The sequence below is a fragment of the Neovison vison genome, chromosome 3 (assembly GCF_020171115.1).
Source record: "Neovison vison isolate M4711 chromosome 3, ASM_NN_V1, whole genome shotgun sequence".
Classification (NCBI taxonomy): Eukaryota; Metazoa; Chordata; class Mammalia; order Carnivora; family Mustelidae; genus Neogale; species Neogale vison.
Window position 1 is genome coordinate 8648034 of NC_058093.1, and position 13716 is coordinate 8661749.

General features: G+C 41.9%; 1 protein-coding gene across 1 annotated transcript in view; it reads right to left on the reverse strand.

Annotated features, from left to right (window-relative positions):
• Positions 1-13716, reverse strand: part of HECW2 (HECT, C2 and WW domain containing E3 ubiquitin protein ligase 2) — a 227005-nt gene that overhangs the window by 98239 nt on the left and 115050 nt on the right. The window contains 3 exon segments of the mRNA XM_044241206.1: positions 4367-4491; positions 4992-5098; positions 5844-5994. Of these exon segments, the coding sequence (XP_044097141.1) occupies positions 4367-4491; positions 4992-5098; positions 5844-5994 (383 nt within the window).

Consider the following 13716-nt stretch of genomic DNA (forward strand, 5'->3'; position numbering starts at 1 on the left):
CAACCAACCACAGTGCAAACAGCAATCCTTTTTTCTTCTTTTTTCCTTTATTTCCTTTCCTTTCCTTTTCTTCCTCACTCTTTCTTTCCTCCCTCCCTCTTTTTCTCTTCTCTTTTCTTTTTTCCTTCCTTCCTTCCTTCCTTCATTTCATGTTATAGTGACCATATGTCCAGGATGACCTGGCCCAGTCTTGATTTCCTCTAATTTTGTTCTTTGCAATAACATAGGTAAGTACATCAAAGCTAAATAAAATTCGTCTTTCATATTTCATAAATCCTACATCAAGAATAGGCATACTGAGGGGTGCCTGGGTGGCTCGGTCAGTTAAGCATCTGACTCTAGGTTTCAGCTCAGGTCTTGATCTCAGGGTCATGGGATGGAGCCCACCCACCCCACCCAACAGGGAGTCTGCTTGTCTCCTTCTTCCCCTCCCCCCACTAGCATGTGTGTGTATGCATGCAAACTCTCTCCCTCTCTTTCAAATAAATAAATAAATCTTTAAAAACAAAATGAAATAAAAAGAATAGGTATTCTGAATCCTCATGTTTCTCTCTCATGTCTCTCATGTTCACAAGTGAGCAGATCTGAGCATTCGTATACCTTATTCACAGAACAAAATTTATTATAAACAAAATCAAGTAACATTGCTTCCATAAAATGTATGCAGGGATATGAAAAGAGCCCCGTCTTACACAGTCTGTATTTTTAATCATAAGGGATTTTATATTATTTTCAGCTAGCTAAAGAGTAAAATGGAGGGAAAATTTAACTTATTAGCAAAACTAACTGTAAACTATTAATTCATCTATTTTGCAATAGCAGGAATTCCTGGCTTGTAAGAATATATTTATGTATTTTTGAATAATTTTTCCCCTTTAAATACTAAGGAGTTTAGATGGTAGAATTAATGTATTTCTACAGCTTAATAAAAGCTAGAATAACAATTTTTGGCATGTATGTTGGAAACATTATTCAGTTACATATTAGGAGACATATTTATGTATTACATTAATTAGACAAACACAGGCATAGAAGTATAAAAGATATGACACTAATAATTAGATCTTGAGTTTTCAGAAATTGTTTATGAATACAATTTTGGAAAAAATCTGATCATACCAGCAGAGGGCAGTAGTATATACCTTAAGCAAACAAGGCAAAAAAATGAAAACAAAATACAAAAAACAATATTTTAAGTTTTCCTTTAGAGTTATTACAACCATATAGCTACTTAATTTCACTATTTTCAATAAAAATGATTAAGTTACTGTTCCATGAAATCTATTTTTTATGACTTTTAATATAAACTGATTATCTTCAAATCATAAAAAGACAGAATTAGGAAGGCTTCTACATCAATATACTCCTTTTATATGTTGAACATTTCGAATAATATAAACAGGGAGTCTACTGAAACAGTTATGGGTAATAAACAATTCAAGCAAAAAAAAAATCTGAAGATAAGAAAATAAATTAAATAGTAATAATAAAATTAAAAATAAAAAAATAAATATTAAAATAAGAAAATCAAATAAAAGTTTATCTCATAGCATTTTGTTACATAATCTAGGAAAAAGAAGAGATTCCATCAAGTAATACCCTCTACAAAAAAAAAAAAAACAACAACAAACTGTGGAACTTATTCCCATAAATTCTACCTTGAGATCATCAGCAAGGTAAATCCAGCTACTTTAATTCCTGCCACAGAGAAGTCAGGGAAATAAGGCTTCCTAAACTCAACAGAATTCCGATCTCATACAAATGTATACCTGCACAGCATGAGATCTTTGTGGCCAGTAATGAAGGCAGTTCAGGTAGGAAAAAAAAAAATTTTTTAAATGCTTTAGAGAGAATACTTTAGAATCAAGACTGGCTTCCCAGCAAAAGATGTTTTGAAATCATGCCCAAGAAAAGGGGAAAACAATGAAGACATGAAGACAAAAGAAACAAAAAACATTTAAGCTGCTGAGTATCTTCACACTGTTAAAATCTGTGATTTGTCCAGCGTCCAGATGTGTTACTGTTGTGACAAAAGCAGTGAGGTCATTAAACACAACATCTCTTATTCTAGGAATTCCAAAGGTACAGGTCACAGACCAGTTGCATCAGAATCACTTAAGGAACCAACCACCAACCAACCAAACAGATGGTTGGGGCCTCTCCAGACCTAATGAACCAGGATCTCTAAGAGCTGGGCATCAAGAATATGCATTTATTTATTTATAGAACTTGACCAAGTTTAAAAGCTACAGCCTTTAACCACAACCCAACAACCGTGACTCCAGCCTCTATCTGAAACACTGTAGTGATGAGGAAGTCGCACCCAAGAAGGCAATCTGCATTGACAACCTGGTGAGGTCATATTGGTAGCTTAAAATTAGCTATAGTTGGGAGTATTAACATCACAGAAATCAGTAAATGCAAACCAGGCCTCGGTATTATTCCGTGGGCTGCCCAGGATCGGTGTGGGCTGGCTGGCTGCGTCTGCAAAGTGTTTTGAGATACGGCCACGTCCACTTGTTTCCATGTTGTCTTTGGCCCAGAAGCTGAAAATACATACTTTCTGGGCCTTTACAAAAAAGTTTGTTGGTTTCTTTCTAGATGTCAGGTCTAGACTTAAGAAACTGATCGAGAAAATAAAATGCTAATAATACAGATTAAACTTCACGTTGTCCTGTTCCGCTGCGTACAACAGGCCTGCGAGCGGCCCAAGAAGATCTTTAGTCCGGTGTCCACGAGTTATTCTGTGGCTCAAAGAGAAGGTACCACTGAGCTCATAACACGGGAATGTGACGCTCCCACCTGCATCACCCCGGCTTCACTGTTGTCTTACCAGTTAATGTAGATGAAAAGATTCGTGTCTGTAAACTACAACTATAGGTTGGGTACTGCTGTCAGACTTCAGCAAAAAGCAACAAAAGCATTCTGTGTATTTTATTATTATTTGTAAATTGTGTGCTATACATCCTTCACTCAGTAAGATACACCGCCCCCACACACACACACATTCTCCCACAGCTGTTGAACATTTATCAGCAAACCCTTGAACACTACTATCCAATCAACTGCTCTTTCTGGAAGCCTTTCTTTTCTCTTGTCCCCACACTCTAAAGTATTAGCAAGAATGTCTGCTCTTCCTCCAACACATGTCCCATACTCACCCCCTTGTCACCATCTCTACTGCTACTGCACTAGTCCCAGCTCCTTCTATGTCTCACCGTGGGGCCTTTTCACTTGTGTCCCTGGTGCAGCCTTGCCCTCTAAAACCTATATTCAGCTAAGCAGCTAGAGGGAGCTTATAAACATTAACATGACACCCCTACAGGAAATCACCTTAGAAGAAATCCATTTAGAATAAAACCCAAACTGTGTGCCAGATCACACCAGCCCTACATTCTGAAGCCCTGTTCACCTCTCTGACCTTATTCTATACCACATCAGACTCATTCAAGACTTAGAGACTTTGCTTTTCCCTGGCAAGGAAGGTTCTGCTCCCAGACCTCTACCCTACTGGCTTCTGGACAATTTATAAACAGCTTAAATGTAGCTCCCCCAAAAAGGTCTTCCTGTCCACCCCATCTAAAGCAGTGCGTCCATGAGCTCATCCTCAAGTACACCCTCGCCCCATGTATGGTGCCTCATGTCACACCGCACCATTTGAATGAACTCTTCCGGTTCACTAGTTTGTTACCATCACCTGCTCTGTCCGGTTGACCACTCTATCCCCAGTCTGGACTGCACCAGCCAATCACAGGCATTTAATAAATCCTGGTTGAATGAATGCATGAACAAAGGGACAAACAGATAAGCAAAGGAAAACTTGAGCTGTCTGACTTCAATGATAATGATAGAATGATAATGTTTTACAGTAACAATTGCAAATGTTAGCCCACTGTCCTTTGTATAAGAGCCTTACCTTTCCCAGAATTGTCCCATGTATGAGTCTAGGTCATCTAACTTGGCTTCTGCCCACCTTCCCAGGCTCAAACTTGACTTTCAGGGTGTCCTGGGCCCTATAGTCACCAACTGTCACCATCCAGTGCTATCACAATATATTGGCTGTATTTCCTAGGCTATTGATTTTAGTCCCATGATTCGGTCATTCCATCACTGGAAGCCTGTATCCTACGAAAGTTTAACTTCTCTGCTTCAGTTTCCTTATCTGGAAAAATGAAAATTTCTTCTGACTTCTAGGTGTATTGGGACCAAATGGGTTAGAACACACACAGTGCTTAGCACAGACTTTGGAATGCACTTAGTGCTCAGTAAACAGCTCTTACCATTCTTACAATTCGTTATGCAGACCAGGATAATTTCCTTTGGCCTGCCCCTGTCTCCTCCGCAAACTCTCGGATTCGGTACTCACGGGGTTAGAATGCAGCACGGTGAAGAACTCTGGGCTGATGAGGAACTTCACGGGGGGAGACTGTAACAGCAACGTGAGCCTGGATCTGGAGGTAGAGTGGGGCAGGACGCTCTCCCGCCGGAAATCTGGGTGGGCAGACCACAGAGGCTTTCAGGGAAACCTTTCCATGTAGTGGAAACATAGCTATTCACTTCCATCTATGTTTTAAAAGAGCCAAAGAATAGCTACATCATTTACTATTATTTTCATCCTCCAAACACGCTTTGCTTCCATGTAAATTCACAGGTAAAACCTGACTGGAATGGAATGGAGTACTTCCAGCCACTATTAACATTTTAATGCATGCCTAGATGTTTTAAGTGATCAGGTTCAATCATTTTCCTCCATCCTACCCATCTAGAGATTAGTTATTTATTCTATCTGGTTTTGTGATTCTTCTCTTAGCACTAGTAAAAAGTCGCGGATTAGAAGAGGTCTCTGGTGAATTCTCTTATTTGCACTGGATTACCAGATCTTACTGAAGATTAAAAGTTCACTAAAAGATAAACCTCATCTGTTGGAGATCCTTATTATTTGTTTTCTACTTCTGTGAGATTACAAACCAAACCAACTCACAGGCTCTCACCTGCTGCACTGGCTGGGTGAAAGTCAGCTTCCTCCGCTGCCCCATCGAGAGCATTGGTATTTTCCTCAGGCCTCTCGTTCGTCATGGTTCTGCGGATACTCTGGTACCTAAAATCAGTAGCCAAGCATTACATCACAGCAGCCTCCAAAATGAAGGACCCAACCGCTCCCCCGGGGCCCAGATATTTCCACTAGCCTCTCGGCCTCAGCCAAAATTTCTTCCCTAAACTTTACACCTTTATCCATTCCCTGACCTTCTGGGCCATCTGTTGCTTAAGTAATTACAATGCATTGAATTCCTTCTGTTTGTTGTTTGTGAAACACTTGCCTAACAAAGTAATAAAACTGGGGAAAAAAAAAAACTGTGGCCCTCAATCAAAGAAAATTAAATTCTTACATTGTTAAAGAAAAGAACTTTCTATTTCATGGCCATTAATTTTCACAAAAGAATGACATTTAAAAAGCTTAGTTGATAATAAAGATGTATGATGAATAGAGATTCTAGGTATTTAGAAAGATATTTGGCTTCATATTTTATATATATATATATTATATCTTTGTCTATATATAGATGTACACACACTCTGTTTTTATTAAAAATCAATGCCTTGGGTTGGTGAAATGGGTTGTCATTACTTATTTCCTCTCCAGTTTCCAAACAAGTGGGGTATGCCTGTGGTTCTTATTTTTTCAACCAAGAGAAGTTCAGTGAAGTCTAGAAATCAAAAGAGGTACCAGCTACACGTTCTTGACAGGTCACCCACCGACGAGAGAGACAACCACGTCGTCTTCTGCGGCCCACATGAGCATAAGGCCAACCACGCTACAGCCAGAGCGGAAACGCCCTCCTCACCTCCGGTTCAGCTGCTCCATCTGCTGTATGGAGTTGGACCTCTGCAGCACCTGGGGGGCCGGGGGCGCTGTCGGCCGCTGCCACGTGGTGGTTCGGTTGACGTGATCCACGTAGAAGATCCTGCCGTGGCTGTCGATGCGCGCCTCCCAGTCTACGCCACAGGAATGCACAGAGAGGGGTTAGAGGAGGAGCAGAGGCCGTGAATGTGGTTCATGAACTCCAGCACGGGTTTTCCCTGACATGCTAGAAACTGGGGCTAACACCATACGTCTCCCCGCATCACCAGGCACCTCCCTCTGTCCACTTCAGGATCTGCTGTGATCAGTTCGAAAACATACCCCGTGTGTGGAATACCCCCACTTTAAAGGATCTCTCAGTGTAGAGAATCCTTCCAGACCTGTCCACAATGCCCATCTTCATGTGTGAGCGCCAATGTTTCAAAAATACAAATTGTTGGTATCAGAAGACTTTGAAATTGATGTCAATGACTCTTTTCACCAAAAACTGATTTTCCTCTCTCCTTTCTTCCAGCATGAATGAAAGTAGAGCTGGAAGCTTCCAAGTGCATATTTACATACAATTCTGGTAAATGTAGTCTTCAGAAGAAAATAAGGCTAGCCCAGTCATTAAATGGTGTCATAATCTACAAACTTCCCTTTGCACTTTCCCAAAGATGAATACATTTTCAGAACAAGGGTGATTACTTGCCTCCAACCTCAAATAAATACATTTAAAAATATTATTTAATTTGATGTTTAAGTAATCCCCTGGATTAAGTCTGTTCACCTTTGTAAACAAATACGTAAGTGCATGTTCAGCAGAAACAGAAAGCAGAATGATCTCCAGACTCAGACAGACCTCCTCTGAGACTCTCTAAAGGACCATTCTCCTATCAAAATACACAAGGCATGAGCTGATCTTTGCAAAAGGCAAAATTTTGAAACTGACTGTAGTTGGGAAGTGCAATTTATACACAATATACAAAAACTGGTTCAGCCAGTTACATGTCCAGCTCCAGTTTTCAGCTCAGGTCATGATCTCAGGGTCGTGGGATCAAGCCCCGCATCGGGCTCCACGCTGGGAGTAGAGCCTGCTTCGTGGAGCCTGCTTGGGATTCTTCCTCTCCCTCTGCCCCTTCCCACCCACTCACTCACTCACTCACTCTCTCTCTCTCTCAAATAAATCTTTAAAAAATAAAACAGAAATCTACTCCTTAACCAGCTAAGTGTTTATACATTTCTATTTCTGTGTAAAATGTTTTTTGAAATGAATAAGCACTTTTCTCCTTAGCAGCTCAGTTGTTTCAAAACTCCTCATGTCATCACACCGCTAATCAAGAGGCACCGTGGGTCGGCGTAACCCTGCACACTGAGAGGAAGGCGTGTTGGCTGCATTTGCTCCGGCGGAGACCAGAGCACATACCCTAACGCAGTTCTCAGGGTTGGAAGGCCCTGAATGGTAGCGCCTAGCTGGCAGCGGCTGATCACCGAGGGCAGCCTCAGTGAAGGGCTGGGGGTGGAAAGATCTGTTTTTGTTGATCCCAGCACATGGTAATTTATGACAAATGGCAAGAAAAAGAAAAATTGGGCTGAGAAAAAGAAAAATTGGGCTGAGAAAAAGCACGACACAGACAAAAAAGCGAATCAGTGCCACTCATGCTCCAAGGTAACACAGACTCACACCGAACCACCTGCCAAATCTGAATTCTTTGGACACAGTCGCAATCCCATCAATGAGCTGTTTCCAAAAGACCTCTTGATCAGCCTGCTGTAAGCTGACAAATAGGAACTCCATTAGAGAATTTTCAGGAACCATTTTCCAAAAATTCTTTGATCTATTACATTGTTTTGCTCTGCTCTTTGCATACTTTCCCATCTCAAAGATTTTGGAACCAATTACTCCATCTCATTAAAGCCAGGATGACTCAAGCACATAGTATATGCAACTCAAATGCACAAGAAAACAAAGGGCCATTTCTTTCCCCAAAAGTATCTACAGTAGCTTTTAATTTAAAAAATGTAGAATAGGTCAATTAGGGATAAAAACAGAATAGAAACCAACTAAAAAAAGTAGAAAGAGAGGGGCTGCCAAGCTCCCAAGATAAGTTTATAACTCAACTTTTGGCTCTAAGTTTTCTGGCCGTTAAAGCAGAAAAGAAAACAGTATTGTGGCATACTTTCCATTTTCTGACAAAAGAAAGTAAAAAAATTATCTTCAAAGATAGAACTTTGTCCTTGAACAAACTACATAGGAATCTACCCCACAGAATATGGTCTCTATAAAGGCCATATGGGTAACAAAATGGGTGAGGAGGGAGAGTGGGGAATCTCCACATATATTTACCACTATACATTACACATAGCATGAGCTAGAAGAACAAGTAGCTTCAATAACATAAAATCATAACAAAGAATGATTCTTGTGGTCACTTCCCACAAACTCCAGGAATAACCCTAATGTGTTTCAACAAAGACATCGCTGTGTGTGATGAGAAGAATAAGAAAATGAGGTCCGAAAATTTGCTTTCAAAGAACATGGAACATTGGTGCCCATTAAGACTAGCCCTATCAGATGTCCGACCTTTACAGTGAGGTTACTTAAGATCCCATAAAGAGAAATGCGGTCTTGCTGATTTCAAGTGGACACTTAGCATTAGGTTGGAAAGGCTGTTCTATTGTTGACTCTTACCCAAGTGTACCCTTCCATCCAAAGACAGTAGAGATGTCCGTAGGAAGATCAGCTCTCTAATTTATCCACCAAAGTTTCCTTACAGGGTGGAGAGAGGTGGGTATGGTTTATTATAAATTTTTATACTAGGCCTAGTTTATTCTTGGTACAAGTAAGCATATGAAAACTCACTGCCCAGCATCAGAGACCATGATAAAATCAGACAGGCTTCCTTGTCTTGCCATATTGTAAAATGGGGTGTACAATCAGGGCACAATGCGTCTGAGAACAATGTATTGGGGTGTGTGCACCACAGTGGGAGGCAGAAGGCCTGGGGCTTCCAGCCATGGCTTTGTCACACCTTTGTTCCATGACCTTCAACAAATCACTACATCCCTGAGCCACAGTTTCTTTACCTGAAAAATCAGAGGGCAGAATGATACCTAGCTAAGGTCCCTTTCGGTTCTCAAATTGTAAGAATCTTCAAAATGACACCCATTTTTCTACATTAGGTTTAGTAAGAACCTATCAACATCTCATGTCTGGGCCTGCATTTGCAAACTAAACTCTAATTAATTTAGCTGTATAGAGCCAAGGGCCTTGAGGTCCTGAGGACCTGCCAAGCCAGTGTCAGCCACTGTAGCCTCAGTATTACCTCTTGTGCCTACTGGTCTTGCACACAAGATTTTATTTGCATAAAGGGCTTCATGGCAATAACAAGGTTTGAGAACTGTTACCTACAGAAATGCTTCTCAAAGTGTGGGACTCTGGCAGAAGGTATCAGAATCACTTTGAGGATCAATAAAAATGCAGATCCCCAGGCCGTACCTTGGATGGGCAAGGTCAGAGTAGCCGGAGCTAGAACTCGGTCATCTACATTTTTGACAACTGTTCTAAGTGGCTCCTAGACACACTAAAATCTGAGGAACGCTGACATAAATTTATAAGAACTTAAAGCAGTTAAGTTACTAGACAAACCCATGGTGTTAATGCTAGATTTCTAAGAGGTCATGACATACAGGCTCACGAGAAACAAAACTTCATCCAAAAGACTCTAGCTGAGATCCCGGAGCGGCTGGACTAGGAGATACCCTGAGACTCAAACAGAACAGCCCCTTTCAACGGCTGGGCAACAGGGGCCATGAGAGTTGGAAAGTGTGTAAAAGCACACCAAGGCCACGGTCACAGCGCTAATCCCTAGGCAGGGCCCCGGAGGGAGGCGGAGCAAGGAAGGTCTTACTTCCAACTTTTAGAACCAGCAGATGTGGGAGGGGAGCAGGGGGCGTCCCTGGGATCCCTCTTCATCTCATCAGGCTTTTTTCCCAGTCCTTTCACACTAGACCTTGGTCTCCACTGGACCGTCCAGCTGGTGACGACAGGAGGCCGTGAACACATGTGGGGGTGTGCGGAGACAGGGAAGAAGACCGGTGACAGAAGGGAGGGCAATTCGGGGGAGGCATGAACCGTGTGAACCAAGGGGTTGAGAGGACCTGAGTGGGACCTGAATGAGTTATAACTGGGTTTAGAAATATGAGGAAACTGAACATTGGGAAGTGAATGTATAAACCAGTATAAGAAATTATATAATCCATGGTGTTTTACCACAGAGTGAGATGATGAAGTTATAATGAACCGAAGATATTCTAAGGAAAAAATAAAGCTTTTGTGGTAGATGATGGACAGCTGTGTTTAAAGATTAGTTTTTCCTTATTTCAACACTCAAGGAGGTACATACCATTTGTACAAAGTACAAAAGTAAGTTAACTTATCTGTGATTTTGGGAGTCAGCTCAGTAGGTCCATTTCCCCTTCGGGAGGCAGGTTAGTGACTGAAAGGGGCCCAAAGAGACTTCCAGGCCCCAGTGATGGGCCACTGACATACACGTATGTTCAGGTTTGGAGGATTTAGCAAGCGGAACGTGCTCTTTTCTGTCTGTATATCATATTTGTTTTTTTAAAAAAAAGATTTAAAAATCTCAAATAGCAGTCTATGGTGAACCTTAAATTCATTTTTAAAAAAAGTAGCTTTTAGATTAAAAGCATCAATTCAGCTCTTAAAACTCACTTTTAAGCTCTGGAAAATAAGAGCCCTTAGCCTTAAACATAGTAGAAAGTTAGATTAATTATACCTTTCAGATTCACAGCCTTATTTTAAACTTTCATTTCAAAGGATGCTTTAATAATGAAAGTGCAGCACAACCACAAAAAAATGATGAACATTCTCCTGTGTTTCTCCAGACCTGCCCATTTGAACCTACCTCCTAAGTAGTGTGCTGATCCAAACACTGTGGCAAGAACCCTGGGATCCTACCAGGGTCGACTAATCTAGACGGTTCATTTAGAGTCTAATCCCATTCCTAACTCCTACCCTTCTGGGGGAAAAACACTCAACAGCTCCTTTTTGTCCCCAGTGCAGCAAGGGATTAAGTCACAATTATACCACAGCCAGTAAGAAAAATAAAATGAAAGTTTTTCAGAAGGGGTTGAGCTTATCTTCACCCTAAAATGACCAAGATCTGTCATGCTGATGACATTCTAGTGGGCTTCATCGGCCCTGACCTGCCTCCAGCAGCCAGGGCAGTCCATCACCTCAGATTAGGAGGGCACGTATTGCACGGAGAACTGGGTGTGGTGCATAAACAACGAATCTGGGAATACCAAAAAAATAAAATAAAATTAAAAAAAAAAAAAAAGGGAAGCCTGCGTGGCTCAGTTGGTTAAGCAGCTGCCTTCGGCTCGGGTCATGATCCCAGCGTCCTGGGATCGAGTCCCACATCGGGCTCCTTGCTCTGCAGGGAGCCTGCTTCTCCCTCTGACTGCCTGCCACTCTATCTGCCTGTGCTCGCTCGCTCTCTCTCTCTGACAAATAAATAAAATCTTAAAAAAAAAAAAAAGATCAGCAAATTCTGAAGGCACTCAGTGTGGATTCAGATTTAAGCCATTTCCAGGGAAGGCTCTCCCCACTGCTGTGCTGCCCTTAAGACCTGGGGTCATACAGAGTCGCAGCGTATGGATCACGAGAACCTCTCTCAGCCAGGGGCTGGCGTTACAGAGCTCACAAGGTCATATCACAGGGCCCGTGGCCTGAAGCAAGAGTAAGATTCTAAAAACAATCGGTAGAACATTGCTACAGCTTTATCATTTCTAGACCAAGTTCAAGATCAGGTCCCAGTTCCCGAGATAGGAGAAATCAGACTAGACAAAGAAGCAAACAAACATGGAAACCTGCTTTACATAAAAAGAGACCAAACAGACGTCCAGAGGCTACATTGTAACACTGATGCACAGACCACCCCATGATCAGCTGTGACGGGGAAAAGGTACAGCAAGGGACACCGCTGATCCCCTTCATTGTCTATAAATCTTCAGAGAAAAGCCCAAGTTTGCTGTGGTTTCCTCACTATATGTTAGTGCACAAGGTTCTTGAGGTGAAAATAAGCTCAAGTAACAACAGTAATAACTAGGAAAAGAAAAGCAAGAATCAAGAATGGCGGGGAGGGCATCAAAGCCCAAGGTACAATGTTTCAGCAGCCTGCTCTGCTGAGGGTTGTGTACAGTGACCCACATAAGGAGGAAAATGTGCTTCTGAGTCTGATACAAAGGCTTAAGAGAGCAAATCTGTCTGGGGGATGCTCACATTGTCACCACAACCACTTTTCTTAGACTCCAGGGCCCCTGGGAAGTCCTGCTGATTAATCTTAATCCAGCAGAATGAGAAGAAAGTTGAGTGCTTTTTGAGCCTTCTTAGGTCTGACCTCAAAACACTACGATGGAAGAAATCTTCAGTGAAGCCCCCAAAACCTCTTATTTAAGGTGAAGCTTGTATCTAGCAGGTGACACACCATCACATATGCCACTACTCTGCTGCTAAGTAACTTTCAAAATTTACATTCATCTACTCGCACCAGAGTCCCTTCCCTTCTAATCTCAGATCAGAATACCTGATAGAGGACAAGGAAGTTATTTAAGACTCTGTCTCAACTAGTGAAGTAGAGATCGTAAACAAGTTACTTAATTTATCTGGGCTTCAGTTTCTCCATCAATGAAATTAAAGAATCATTTTAGCCAATTTCTACCCACTTGACCTACTTCATAAGAGTGTAACAAAGAATAAACAATAAAGTGGGTAAACACGCTCTGTAAACTATGAAATACTAGGCACGTTGGAGTGTCATAATTCACAGTGTTAATAGCACAGCTCTTAGCCAGGTCATTTAAGAGACAGACTAATCTGTACAATCCGACCAGGCGCCCCATGGCCAAGCCTCTCCGGAGACCCTGCGTGAAGGCAGAAGGCACAAGACAGTGTGGAATGTGGGATACCACAGCTCCAAGGCAGAGGCATGGCCCGAGGGGGTAGCAGAGCTGTCCAGTTAGGAAAGGAAGGCAGAGAACTGGTTAGGTTGGGGACAGACAGCTAGCAGAGCAGTCACGTGATTAAATAAGGCTTTAAAAGGATGAGACAGACCTGAGAACAGGAGGGGCCAAAACAGCGTGAGGACAGAGCCAAACAGTAATCAGGCTCGACCATAATCTGTAACCTATCCTTGATCATAGAAAAACCCAAATCTGTAAATTGCATAACAGTGATTAAGAATTTTTCTCTTCTGGGGGCACCCAAGGGGTTCAGTCAGTCTAAGAGGTCAGCTCTTGACTTCCGCTCAGGTCATGATCTCAGGATACTGGGAGTGAGCCCTGTGTGGAGCCCTGCATGGGGGTTCCACACTCCCTGGGGAGTCTACTTGAGGATTATTTTTTTCTCTCTCACTCCCTCAATCCCTCCTCCATGCTCTCTCCCTCTCTCTCTCTCTCTGTCAGATAAATAATCTTTTTTTTTTTTTTAAGGATTTTATTTATTTATTTGACAGACAGAGATCACAAGTAGGCTGAGGGGCAGGCAGAGAGAGAGAGAGAGGAGGAAGCAGGCTCCCCACTGAGCAGGGAGCCCCATGCGGGGCTTGATCCCAGGACCCTGGGATCATGACCTGAGCTGAAGGCAGAGGCCTCAACCCACTGAGCTACCCAGGCGCCCCTGTCAGATAAATAATCTCAAAAAAATACTTTTTTAAGAAAGAATTTTCTCCTCTTTAGTCACTCATTAAATTGGATACACTATTAAATTGCTTTTTTGCTCTTAAATATATCAACTTATTAAAATAAACCAACTGTTTTTTAATATTAAATTCTATATAATGCAAATATCAATG